This window comes from Girardinichthys multiradiatus, chromosome 12 (assembly GCF_021462225.1).
Source record: "Girardinichthys multiradiatus isolate DD_20200921_A chromosome 12, DD_fGirMul_XY1, whole genome shotgun sequence".
Lineage (NCBI taxonomy): Eukaryota > Metazoa > Chordata > Actinopteri > Cyprinodontiformes > Goodeidae > Girardinichthys > Girardinichthys multiradiatus.
The window spans coordinates 13,231,521-13,246,211 of record NC_061805.1 but is presented as its reverse complement, the minus strand read 5'-3'; the positions used below and the strand labels follow the sequence as shown (position 1 = coordinate 13,246,211).

At 38.9% G+C, this 14,691-nt stretch overlaps 1 protein-coding gene across 3 annotated transcripts in view; it reads left to right on the top strand.

The window, feature by feature from the left end:
- unc5db (unc-5 netrin receptor Db) overlaps positions 1–14,691 on the top strand; it is a 450,113-nt gene that overhangs the window by 425,318 nt on the left and 10,104 nt on the right. For all 3 annotated transcript variants that reach the window (XM_047381514.1, XM_047381513.1, XM_047381512.1), the window contains 3 exons: positions 3,955–4,104; positions 8,274–8,438; positions 13,207–13,385. In XM_047381514.1, coding sequence (XP_047237470.1) covers positions 3,955–4,104; positions 8,274–8,438; positions 13,207–13,385 — 494 coding nt within the window. The remainder of the gene's footprint in view (positions 1–3,954; positions 4,105–8,273; positions 8,439–13,206; positions 13,386–14,691) is intronic.

Here is a 14,691-nt window from a genome sequence, read left to right as displayed (position 1 = left end):
AAATTTATTATCAAGTCACCTACATGTCAATTGTGAGGCCCCATTTTGTGAAACACTCCGCTACCCAGATATATTTGGTCTGCAATCACATAAAAACACAGAAAACAATACAAGAAGCCTAAAACAGCACTATTGCTCAAAGGATTTTAAAGTAGAAAGCTATTACTAATGTTCTGCTGATTTTCTGTTATAAACCCTTGTTTATTGGACAAACGTTTATACATTTGCTTGAATGACTATTGTATGAAGCTCCCAGCATAGGTTTGCTTTGCTCCACTGCAGAAAGAGCTCATTTATGATCCTTTAGCTGAAATCCTTCACTGCATTGTGGCTTAGTATGACACAGACATTTATGAATTGGTCCCAAATCATAGGTTACTATTAAAAGTCATGGACAGCTCCAGCTTTTTTGTTTCATTCTATGTACTCATCTTGGCTGATCTCATACAACTATAACTTCACATCACATACAGAAAATGAACTCAAGGCTATGTGAAGGTCAAAAATTCTTTCTAACCCTTTAAAGCAAATTGCATCATTTCGTCAGGTCTGAAAAATTAAACAGGATGAGTCAGGTGAGACGTGTCAAACAACACATTAAGACATTTTTACTGGCCATGGAATGGTTCACAAACCACCTCAGTTTATTTTATTATTTTATTTTTAGACAATATGAATGAGGGTGGGGCTGAAGAATGAAAACACATGCTGGGCAGAAATGCAAACAGGCTTGACATTTGGTGCTTTTTCACTTATTTTCACACCAGTATCCAAACATGATCAGTAACTCTCCTTAATCCCAGCGATGAACCAGTGTTCTGTCTACATGTTAAAAATGTAACAAAGAGCCAATCTAAAACAATCGTCTTGCCATGTATATTGTTGTGTCTAAAAATTGTTTTTTACATTGCTCTAAACATGAGGACAAGAAACATGTCTTTTTCAAAATCCAGTTCTTAGATTAGAAATTACTTGCTGCCACATCACTTTTTAGTCATACCTAGTAATTGCCTTGTAATCTGGAGGTGGAAGTTCAATTATCTATATGTAGTCTGGAAGCCCTAAAGTGATCAAAAACATGATTAGCTGATTTAGATAAGTTGGTTGGACTGTCATCAGTTGGAGTCTTATGCTATGCTATCTAGATGTGTTGTCTGCCCAGGTGAAGATTCCCTTACCTCTATCCTGCTGAATTGTTCAAATGACTCCAGCTTACTCTCTGATTAATTAAGATAATAATTCCGTGACCACTTGGGCACTGAAACTGTATACCCAGTTTCAGTGCCCAACTGACCCTTAGATATGGAAAAAAGATGATGTTCCATTCCCTACTGTCATAACATGCCTTTTTACAAACGGCGACATAAATAACAAGATAAGAAATAATAGGACAGCAACTACAGCTCTAATGTGTGCCAGAAGCAGCTGAGGCTGAATAGGCAAAAGGCAAGGCTTCTTGACCTTTACCTTGGATGTCTGAATCTGGATCTGTAAATGACATCACACCAAACTGATCCAAATGACTTTTACAACTTTAAGTCTGAAAACCAGTGCCGTTTAAGAACGGTGTGTTTAGTGACCAGGCTCACTGTTTCAAGCAATTTACGCTTATATTGTATTTCTCAGCATTTTTTGCAGCAGAACATGGGACATTTGCATAGCCTGGCATAGATAAAGGCAAGTTTGTTGATATAGCACTAGTCATTACAAGGCAATTCAAAGTGTCGAAGCGTCAAAGGAAATTTAAAAAAAAGCAACAAAGCAGAAGATTGTCTAACTTTCCCGGCGCGTTATTTTGTAACCTTTGCTTTTAAGATGTATATGTGAGGTGGGATGGTATGATACAAAGTTGCTGTGTGCAGGACAAGGATTTTACCAAAGTAGTTGCAGCTGACCTGATTGATTGCAGCATGACTTCACATAGAAACAAGTGTTTCTATGTGTGCTGTTTAGCTGGACAAAACAGCACCAAGGTGAACATTAATACAGTTTAAGATACATTAAGATGTATGGACTGACAATATCGGACTAGGTTGTCAGTTTTCCAAAACTCTAAGGGTTGATTTACTTTTCTAACAAGCTCACAGAGATATGACATGTTTCTGTCACTGTCAAGGGAACCATTACTGATAAAACCTTAACAGAACCTGACTTCAGCAAATCTAAGCTAACCCTATATCTGTGTTTGAGACTAAACTAAGACATGGCAATTCCTGATTTTGTATAAAATTGTCTGTTTGTATAAATATTGTATGTCATACTAGCTGACAATCCTGGGTTAGCTATGCATTATACAAGTCCACACCAATTTTGCATTCTTCATGTGGCAGCAGTTTGGACACCCAGTAGAAACTGTGGCAGAGTGAAAGATAAGCACTACAAGAAGACCATTATTGGCTAACCATTAGCCACTAACAGAGCTAAAGTTAGCATCTGTTTTGTGGATTCCAATCACAAACTAAAGAGCTATGTCACACCTTTTATAAAATTTCATAGGGCATTGCAGTTTAGAATCTAAAATATTTTGAATTGTCAAAATTAAATTGGATAATTCTACACTGAATAGAGATTCTATAAAACATAGTTTGATATTTAAAGATTCTTTATCCTATTTTTTTCTTTATCCTTTTTGATAAAGCTTATAGTTAGAGTGGCCTAGGTTATCCTGAGCTATCTCTGTAGTTATGCTGCTATAGGCTTAGGCTGCTGGAGGACACAATGACCACTTTCACTCTCTGCTATATTCTCATGCTACTCTCCAATTTTGTGTTATTTGAAATTGACTTGAAATCTGTGTGATTTGATTGAATTGACTTTGTGAAGTGCCTTGAGATGACATGTGTTGTGAAATGACACTATATAAATAAAACTGAATATAATTGAATTATTTGTGAAAACATGAATATGGATTCTTAATATCCAAATATCATTAATATGTTGTTTCATTATTGTGAACTCGGTATCGAGTGCTGTCTTATCTTGTGAGCTGAATGTAAACTTAGACATTCAGCAAAGAGGTGTTACTTTCTACAGCAACATACATCATCCATGATTTAAATGCAAGGCAAACATGTTAACGTGTTACAGGGTATCTGGGTTTTTGAGGTCTAATGTTTGGAATCAGACTACAAATGAGAGAAAAAGAAGCCATGTCCATTTTTAAAAGGCTTTGACAGTGATACCACAATAAAAAATAACAAGAAGGTCTGGCTGCTTGGTAGCAACACCCAAAGAATTGCAGAAAGCCACAGCTGTGTTCTCACTGTTTTCCCTAAAAAAAGCAATTTTGGAAAGGCAGCCAGATGTTAAACCATTCATGGTGATACTAAGCAGTGATGACAGATGAATACCTGCGAGCCATAATCAAAGTGCTCTTTCATCATTTCAGATTCTATTCAGGGGATGGACGCCTGCTACCGTGCTTCCACTCGTCTCACACAACATCCACCCAACATACCAATCACCCTGGCATTACCATCGAGCTGTAGTCTGTCATGTCACAGCCGCAAATGGGATGCTAATTGGGAGCGCAACTTGTATGTCACTTCATGGCAGCCTGCTTCTGTGTTAATATTTGCGATGAGTCAATTAGTGGATGTGACAAAGGAAAGGATTAGCAACAAGCCTCAGTGCTGATATGCAAAGGTAGTGTACCTTCAGACGGAAGGAGGATTCTTGGTTTTCTGATGTAGTCAGCATAAATCTAGTTTTTTTTTGTTTTTCCTCACATTTGGTTTCCTATATCAGCTTTCTTTTCATCTTTTCATGGTCTGTGTAATAGCTTGCCCTGTTCCCTTTATTTCCTTCCTTTCCTCTAATTGTTGTTTCTTTTCTGTTTTCCTTATTTTCCCGTCCTGTTTGTTTATCTGCTTTTGTTTTTTTCCTCCTCACTTTCCACTGTTTCACCTCATTTTTCTCTCTTCCATAATATGCTGTCCATTCTGTCGTCCTCAGGGAGTGGTGGCTGCAGAGAGGACCAGAGGGGGTCAGCTCCTCGAAGAGCCAAAGATGTTGCCTTTCAGAGCAAACACCTTCAGCCTCCAGGTGTCGATCCAGGATGTCCCTCAGTTCCTGTGGAGCATCAAACCCTTTACTACATGTCAGGTAACCAACCACAGCAGCAACTGCAAAAGGCATATGGTGTGAACACAGAACAGGCACTGGAGGCAAACGCTCATTTACATGTTTCTGAAGCGCTCCTCCTGGGTTCACTTATCAATCACACAGTGTGAGCAGCACTTGCTTTTCCATTAATGATGTCAGAGATTCCACTGAACTCTAAACAACTCATATCTGAGCAGTTCTCTGAGCAATCGCAGCACTAACTATTTTGGGTTTGAACATTTTGATATTATTTTAGCCAGAGATCTGTCATTATCAAGGTTAAAATTAGACTAACACACTAATTGACAAAAACAGCTCCTAGAAGTTCAGCTCTCAGAAGATGGTCCAATTCTAACCTAATTTGTTCCACATGTAGACCAGCAATGAACCTTTATCGTTCGTGTATTTAGAGGAGCAGGTTCGGCTATAAATTGGGCCTTTGTAATGGAAAGGTTTTCCACAAAGAAAATCTTTGTCAAGGTAAAGCATTCACTAAACAAAACTGGGAGAGTGTGTTTCGGGTGGGCAACATATCAGTAAATGTTACTCTACACATGGTTTACCAGGCGAGAGGCAGTGTAGGGGGGCAACAACACTTTATTTAAAAGCATTTCTGATTGGCTGAATATTCCCAGTTTTTTTTTCTTCCCTGTTTCAGTCATTTTACATTTGTTTTCCAACGTATGACTTCTGTTAAGTTCTAGTTGTACCACAGGAATGGTTCTCATCTGTAAACACAACATTTAAACAGATGTTGGTCATTTTTCCTGTGTGAAGGGGAGCTGTGCTGAGGGGCTTTAGGTACTAATCATTCATCAGTTGAAACCTGCCAAGGGGGACATTTCCTACCTGCTTTGACAACTTATGATTTAAACTGATTTTCTATCATGTAATAGAGTGAGTGAGTTTTTTTTCAGCTGTTACTAAAATATAAATAAATAAATAAATAATTACACTAACTACAATTAATTAAATTTTTGCCTGGTGATTTATTATATCCCTTTCTAATTTATTGTGACAGGTTATGATGAGCATGTACTGACAGGTGGGCAATGTTCATGTGTCCTACAAACATCCACGATCAATATTGTATTTTATTTTACTATACAACAATCTTAGTTAGGAAATTGGACATTGGTTCTTGGAAACCAGCCCTTTGACTATTCAGTTAGCAATACAGCTGTTAGTAAAGGCTGCTGGTTTTACTCCAGTGCCTCTAGTGGAAGAGCAAAATAAGCCTCTGAAAACTTTTTTTTTTATCTCACTTGCCTATCCAGGCAGAAAAAACAAAAAATAAAAATAAAAATATTTTTATTTAGATTTTTTTTAATTGCAGCTAACTTCTAAAGCCATGAGAAAAAAGATAATTTGGTCACACTTGGAAAATGAGTCTATTTTTCTTTTTCACTTGCCTATGGCTTCCATAATAATCTCCCATTCTAAGAGTCCACTGTTTCAAAAGGGCATTAGAACCAACATCAATGGAAATAGGGTGTGAAATAAAATCTTAATACTCTATGAAGATTTAAGCTTTTTTTACTATTTATTGCCATAATTCATCAAAACACACAACTACAAAAAACAGATTCGCCATGGTTAAAATCCATTGGTCCAAAATGGTTTGTTAACAAGTAAAAATTGGAAATAGCAATGTATGAAAAGGCAGCACCTAGATCCAAAATGGGGGCCGCTGATTCACAGCATCAAAAGGAGTCAGCTAAGGTGGCCCGCGTCTCTGATCAGAATGAATCAATAACACCTTGATTTCATTTTGTCAGTAGTTAATTTGTTAGGCATACATTGAAAGACAGGCCAGGATTTTTTGTTGCATTAGCAATATTTTGTTTTCTACTAAATAACCAGAATTGCTCTAAAACTCTAGGTTTAATAGCAGTGACACATATAAAAAGGATTTTATATACACCTCATCCACCCTGCACCTTTGACCTTCTTGGAAATCTAACAAATGCAAAATAGTCATGTACCTCCTGGGAAAAACCCCCGATCTATTTAGGTTTTGGGTGTTTATGGTCAAAAGAAATGTATCAACCTGAAAGCAGGTTGGCACAAAGCAGCTCCCGTAGCTACTCCTGACACAGCCACACCTTTAGCTCATCAAATACACCTCAACAAGAACACACACAACATTCTGACTTGTTTTATATTTTGTGTTCTTTCAAATAGTTTTCTAATGTCAAAACTGCCATCATTCTGGGTGTTTTTTCTCCTGCAGAGACTGTAAACATGAGACATGAGCGAGGATTAATGGTGCTGTGTTTGTTTTGCGAGCAGGAGCATTAAGATGCAAACCACATTAGGAGTGCAGTCTGAATGCTTTGTATTGCTTTTTGTTGTCATTTGCAGAATTCTCCCCCCTGTATGTTTCTGTTGCTTGAAGATCTGAATACAGAATGAAAGTGTTTCAGAAAACACCCGCCTTCTCCGCCACCTTATTTATGAATGCCCGGGGATGGCAGGCAGGCTGCGAGAGCCAGTTTACATGGAGCAGGTGCAGAATAATAGCTGACATAGATCAATTCAGCTTTTAGTGCCAGAAAGCGTCCCAGGTTTCCACGTCTGCAACCTTTCTTCCTCTGGTGTCTATGACCTCAGGCTGCATTATTAGTCATTGTGAGCTGCAGCGGGCAGCCCAGATCAAAAAACATAAGGGTTAAGTTTCCTGTAGGCACACAGGCCGTCATTAGGAGCTGTTCACCTTTAATGTTCAGATATGGCTGAGATCTCTAACCGAAACTGACACTTCCCCACTGATCAACATGTTTTATTCATCCCTATTCTCTATTGTCATGCTACAACTGCAAACTTTAATTTATAATACTGGGGCTGCTTTTAATAAACCAGCACATTTTTTAAATGGAAAGAAACTGATACAGTACATGGTTTTAAATTTTTAACCCCCAAAAAACTGAAAAGTGTGGTGGGCATTTGCACTCACCCCTCTGTTTCAGTTCTTTGTAGAATTACCTCTCACTGCAGTTACAGCTACAAGTCTGGGGGTTGTTTCTACAAGCTTTGCACAGACTTTAATTTTTTGTCCTTTTTGGCTTTGCAAAATACCGTGACTAACTTGTTCGCAGCGAATGGAAAATGATTCTAAACATCAAATCTGGCCACAGATTCTCAGTTGAATTTAGGTCTGGACTTTGAGTGGGCCATTCTAACACATGAACAAGCTTTGATCCTAACCATTCCATTGTAGCGCTGGCTGAATTGTTATGGCTGTTGTCCTGCTGTGCGGTAAACCTTTGCCCAAGTCTTTTGCAACTAGCCCCATCCATTTTCCCATCATCTCTTGGCAGCCACCCTGTCCCTGCTGAAGAAAAGCATCCCCAAATCTGCCACCACCTTGTTTCTACATGGGAATGTTGTGTTCAGTGTGATGTGTAGTGTTAGTATTCCTCCACACATGGCATTATGTGTACCTGAGGTGACACATTAGATTAAAGTGTGTCACATCATGTACACATCTAAAGATGTTGAAAACCTGGGGTATTTTATAACCCTAACCCTGCTTTTAGCTTCTCCAAAACTTTATCTCTGGCATGTCCGCTGTGTCCCTTGGTCCTCACTATGAGGCCTCCACAGAACAGCTGGTTTTACATCTAGAGTAATTTACATTCAGGTGGATGCTATTTACTCATTTGGTGAATTCTCAAGACGATTATTTGAATTGAACTGAATTTCCTTTAAGGGGTATCAGAGTATTAGGGTCTGGTAAAAGAAATAAAAAATTTATTTTTAATTCCTAATCATGGAATACCATGTGCTGGTCTATCTTATAAAATACCACAGAGAAACATTTAAGTTTGTGTTCTTAACATGACTATATGTGAAAAAGGTTTGTGGAGTATGAATTCATTTTCACGCAGTGCCTAGAAGCTGTGTTTGGTATCACAACTTTTGATTCAGGTTGTCTTTGAATGCCTGAATAAGACCTTCTCTTTATCTCTTTAGTTATTTCCTCACAATAGGAGAAACCCTGGGACAGTAGAAACTTGAAAGCCAGCACTTTACCTGCTGATTTGGAAGCTCCTTTGAATGTGACAGTATAGAGAACACTCAATCATTTTATTTGGAGCCTATCTTAACATTGCTGTGTACTGTGCTTCTGATGTCCCTTTGTTTTATTTATTGCTCTGCCTCCTCAGGAATTCTCCTTCCCTCAAGTGTGGTGCAGCAACCAACAGCCCCTGCACTGTGCCTTTTCGCTGGAGAGATACAGCCCTGCCACCGCCCAGCTCTCCTGCAAAATTAGCGTGCGGCAGGTCAAAGGCCACGAGCAGATTTTGCAGGTCTACACAGCCGTTGCCGAGGTAAGGTAGCTCGGCTGTGGGAGGCGAGGTGGTGTTCCGCTTTGTGTAATCTTCCAGGAGAGTCCTGTGACAGCAGGGGCCATCTCTGAGCATGCACTGTGTATTAATAGAGCGACGAGGGCACTATTGTCTTTCTCTCCCTGCAGATTCATATTGAACGTGGAGAGCACCGATTGCAGAGCCTCAGCTGTTCTCCCCCCGTACACACAGGGTAACTGTGTGTTTTGTAACCTTTATTTGCCCAAGGAGACATGTGTTACTGCAAATAGTCTTCTGTATGTTCACACACCTCAACACCCAGCTGCAGCCCACCTTCACAATATTCCGTCAACGGCTGAGCAGCTCCAGTGAAGCGGCGATGAGTTCTAGCTCCTCACTCAAGGGCACCTTGACAGTGGTTGTTGGGGCAGTCAGAAACAAGCTCGTCCCCCATCAAGGCCACCAGCAATAATAAAACACAAGCCCATGCACAGGAGAATAGTTATTTACAATTACAGTTTATAGTTTGACTTAATTCCTCCCTTATGATTTGCTGAGTGTCGTAAAAAAAACAGGTTTACGGGCATTGCGTGGAGAATTCTGAGCAGTTCCACATTCCGAGGTCTATCTCTGTGGATCACCAGGTCTGATCAGTCCTCTTCTGATTTATCTCAACCTGCCACCAAATCTTCAACCAGCCAAATTAATCAGTTTTTGTCCACCACCCTTATGCAAATATTAGGAGTTAGATGCATAAAGATCAACACCTGGCGGCACTAACAATCCAGTCAGGTGCAATTAAGCCCAACTGGAAGCAGAGGACACATAAGTTTGCATAATTAATTGAACTCCAGTCAAACTGGAGAGTGTGGAAAACATCCCAGAGAATGGCTTTTAGTCCCCTGATGTTGCATTGATGACAACCATTTAGTACCAGCCTTAACCATAACAAAAACAAAGGAGTCAACTTTTTTTAAGTGTTTTATTATAAATAGAAGAAAATAGCATGACTTCAGCACTAAGTCATGTAGGCATTTTGCTTTACAATAAATTCCTAATGTTTAACTTTTTTTAGACTGTATATTTAAAAGCGACTGACTGGAAATGTTCTCTAGCCTACTTTCAAGCTTGTCTTATCCCCAAAGTTGCCTTACATTCATTTCTAGCCACCTGTTTTCAGATTGGTCAATGTTCAATAGCCTAATTCTTGTTAGTCAAAATCCTGATGGTTCTTGTTCTGGAGTGGTGCTAAAACCTGGTACAGTCATTGATCTTGTTCATGCTTCCAGCTTTAGAAAGTGTCAGTCTGTCATGAGTGGCTAAGGTTGTGCAGGACCATTGTGCGAACAGGAGCATATGAGCCGCATGGTGAGTAGATCAGGTGTTTAAATAACAAAACCAGATAACTTACAAGGAGGCAGGGCACAGAACACAAGTAAGGGAATGGTCAGGGAGCAGGTAGTCAACAGTACAAGAACAGATAACCAGAGAGTCTAGAGGAAGAGTAGAAAATGGACCAATGAACACACGGAGCTAAACAGAACGGAATCAGGAACAACTGGTGGAAGAGGGAATGCAGGCTGGCTAATTAACACAGATGAGCAGAGAATCCAGGGGAATAGTGACAAAACATCTAAGTGGACCGAAAAAACTAAACAGTGGAACTAACTAAAGAACATTAACAGAGAGAAACAGGTGTTTTAGTTTGTATTTCTTTATAGATCCAACACAGGAATCCAAGAAAGTAATCTAAACACAAGAATGAATGATGACTCTAAACATGAATGAACTGAAATAACATCAATCGAAGAACATGGCAGTGCAGAGAAAACAGATAAAACTTCAACTCAAAAACCTCTAACATAGGCAGATTATTAAACTATAACCTACAATTTTTAGCTTGTTGAAATTCTTCCAGGCCTTTAAAAATTGTTTGAGTGAAAACAGCTTAATATGGGTTATCTTGCCAGCCCAGGGCTGGGTTAATTTAACAGTTTTTAACAAGCTAATAATCCAGTAATGGGTTAAAGTAACCAAATGCCTAATGTTAAGGCTAATAAAAATTAACCTATATCCTCGATGTCTAAAGAAGTAATATTTTTATAATCTCCAATATACTAGTTTTATCAACACACGGTTAGTGACAGCATGTTTTAGTCGACTACTGAAATCAGTTTTTGCGTTAAATGTATGCTCTCCTAAATGAGATGGTAATGGATAAGGTCCCAAGACTTTTTTAAATTGAATATTCCAAAGAAGCATCAAGAAGCCAATAATGATGAGCAGATTTATTTCAGGAAAGGCATTTCAGGCCCGTCAGAACCATAGAACCTGTCCTTGGCTTGGGGTAAAAAATGTTCATTCGCTCAACTTCCACCAGCTCAGCTGAGTGACATATTAATGGTGCTGGGAAGGCAGAAGTGTCCTTTACAGCGTCAGCAAATGGGCTGGAGTTCCGTTAGCCCTCCATTTGAAGCGCTTCATTCAGCCCTCCGCCGTGATGAGTGGCGTCATGCAGCAGTTCCAGTGGCCGCTGTGTGTGCTGTGATGTACCGAATGTAATGATTCCTCAGCCTGTCAGTGTCTTCAGCAATGCACTTCAACATGGTCCAAGTCCATCACAATTCTGTTCTCATTAATACCACCACAGGTAACTCTGCTCATGTAGGCCGTGTGGGGAGGACAGTCCAACAAAGGAAACAGCAGCACAGTATCCGCTTGGTTTCCGGCCATTTTTAGCTAAAGCTTTATTTATTTTACAGCAAGAGAAAGCTGGGTTTTCTCATGAAACAAGAAGTCAAACTGCTTTTAAGAGTAGCTGGCAAATCAACAAAACAGTCTTGTTCTAGTTGGAGTGTTTCTTCTTCTTTCCCTTCGAGGTTAGGTTTAAGAAAACGAAATAGCACCATCTGTTTGACCGTGTTTCTGCAAAGTAGATGTATGCTAAATGTTTGACTGCAATAAAATTCTGTTTTCGTTTTTACCCAATGGCTTACATGGAGAGGAAACTGTTCATCTGGGAATTGAGCTGACTACAGTTGCTTTACAGAGTTGTATAACCTCCCTTTTCATTTGAGGCTTTTAGTTATTGATTTGAACTGGTATGTTTTCGCTGGAAACACTTAAACAGCATCCAACCTTATTTAATTTAGAAACACAAATTAGGTCTACAGTTTTGCAATTACTGGGATTTTTCTAATCTACTTAAGTTTTGAATTATACATACAGCTAGGGCTGCATCAGGAAAATATGTAATTCTGACAAAATTCCTGAAGATTTTCAGGACCATTTTGATTGTTATTTACCCACATTTTCCTGAGTCCTGTCTTACCTTCGTAAAATGTCCCAACAGCTTAAGCATCTCAGCCAATGAACATATACCTCAGATGTGGGCAATTGTGCACATATTGTTACTGATTGCTATTTATTGTTAGATTTAGTTTTGTATGTTATACTTAGACTTCTTTTTAGTTAAGTATTAGGGTCTTCTTAACGGAGACCTGAGTCCGAATTTCGTACCTTAACATGTAAATGTGAGCTGGTATGACAATAAAAATCATTTAATCCTTAAATCCCTGAAAGACTGATAGTTCTACCCAACTGGCCAAATAAAAGGTCAATATGTGAGTATGAATGCATGACCTTCAAAATATAATACCCTACCAATTATTGCAATTACAACATTGCCCACGCTGATATTGGGTTAATGATTGTGATTCAGTATATTGTGCAGCTCTACATACAGCATACACCCCCACTAATATTTAAATGGCTCCTGTCAAATTCCACCTCAACCACAAGGTTTGTGTAGCTATCAGCAAGCTTCTGGCATAATTCAGGGTGAGTATTTGACCACTCTTTTGATCAGAATTGTAGAGTTCATTTAAAATAGTTGGTTTCTTGCCACAGACCTAGTTTTAAAAGAAAAGTGAGAACACTTGCTTGGGATCATCGTACTTTTGGAACAATCAACTGTGTCCAAATTATAGTTATTGAAACAAAACTATCTCCCTCTGATAAAAGAGAATTTACTAGAATGTTCCAGAACCGTCAAAGCCGGAGCTGATCATAAAGTAGAAACTGCTGGAACACCAGTGTCTCTGTCCATGGTGAAGCAAGTTTAGCATCAGCATAAACTGAAGGGGGCCAACCAAGAAATAAGTGCCTGCTTCAAAATCCAACATATTCAAACTTCTGGAGAAATGTTTTCTGGTGACATGAGACTGAGCCGTTTGTATGTATTTGAGCCTGTTTGTATAATTTCAACCCTCTCTGGATAAGAGAACATTCCAACTTGTGCACTAAAGTTTTGTTTTGAAAACTCCCTAAAATTTCCCAAAATGATTCCACCATCAAAAATAAACAGATGAAAGGAATGTGACATTTATCCCGATGAGGAGTGTGTTGTAACTTTCTAATCCAAACTGTATTGATGGCAATGTGAATACCTCTGAAGTACATAGACAAATGTCATTTATGCCAAATGTAATCTTAAACTGTTTCTCCCTTTTTAATCTCCTCTTTACAGTCTGGAACTGAGACTTTTAAAGTTCACGTTGGTAGTATGGTCAGACAACTATGAATTATATTCCAGTTTCAGGCACCTCAGTAAAGGGTACTTGATCTCTCTACCTTTGCTTTATTGGTTTACAGAGAATGTAGAGGTGCTTTAAAATATGAATCACGCTGACTGACTGATCTTGACCCTCCCTGAATTGCTTACAAAAAGCTAAAAGCAGCTACTGCAAATTATATCTAATAGTTGTCTGTTTCTTTTCTGCGCTGCCAGGGTGAAAAGGAGCTGGTTCCATTTTTTATGCAGACAGACTGCACGGTCACTTCCCAGACGGGGCCCAAGGCCTTCAAAATCCCACTGTCCATCCGCCAGAGGATCTGCGCCACCTTTGACACTGCCAATGCCAAGGGCAAGGACTGGCAACTCTTAGCCCAGAAACTCCACATAGACCGGTGAGTTAATGAGTGCCCCTCACATCAGGGCAGCTATATGATGTGCCCCGCAAAGGTTGTCATACCACAACCTTTTTACACTTTATGATGTTACTACCACAAACCTCAATGCTTTTGATTGAGATTGTATGTGATATACCAACACAAAGTAGAGCATAATTATGAAGTAGACGGAAAAGCATACACTTCAAAATGTTGTGAAAATAAAAACCTTAGTGTGGCATTCATTTATATGTATTACCTCTGAGACATCTTTGTGTATTTCATATCTTTGCAACACCATGTATTCTGATTACTTCTCAATCAAGATGTGCATTTATGATGAGAAAAACGTGAGGTAACCAATTGTCTTTGCTTGTTCCTGTCTTGTGGTGCCTATTGTGTAAGTGCCCACAAGTTTCAAAGAGTCCTTCAGAATAGCAGATCATCCACTTAAGCTCTCCTCTGCAACTTTGGCAGCTTTGAATTGAGCCCAAAGTAACCTGCAGTTGCAGCCCCTCATGCCGGCTCTTGACATCTCTCGGAATGGGCTAGGCTGCTGCAGTGATATACTGCCCCCTGCTGGACAATAATACAATGAGGGATTGTACAGCATTGGCATGGCAACAGGCTCTCTGTTCTTTCTATGCAAGTCAAACTTTGGTTGCTTTTAGATACTCGTGACTTAGGTTGTTAATTTATTCTTAATTATGTCCCTATTGTCTTAAAGGTCATAGCCTTTTGTTGTAGATCCCTGTGAAAGCAGATGGGTTTGTTTACAGTTTAAAGACGGATATAAACTAGTTTTAAAAGTCAAGCAAGGCAGCATTTAAGGATCCATGTTATTTTTTTCTAGTTTTGAATATGTACTTAATGTTCCTAAAGTGGTGAAGGTAATCCGGACAAGCATTCTTTTCACATTTTATTTTGTAAGTAAATTCTCCCTTTCGCAGTTTATGTAGTAACTTTTTCTGTATTAGGCTGTACCACATAAATATCACAGCTCCTTTTATCCTTAGTTGAAATCTAGGTTTGGAGGAATTACAGAATTGTTAGAGAGAAATTGCGCTCATAAGTTTACCTTCCCTGGCAGAATTTCTTTTTTTTTAATTATTTTGGGTTGGGGCCTTTCATATTCTTTGAAATAATTTTTTTTTTCTCTCATGGTTAATGGTTGGGTGAAACCATTCTGTTTTCTCTCTTTAAACCATAGTAGCTTACAGATACTATCCAAATCACTTAGTCTATTTATGGTTTTGTTTCAACATGTTGACTATACAATCATTACCAATAAAGTTAAAATATAGAATTTTAGTTACACTGGCAA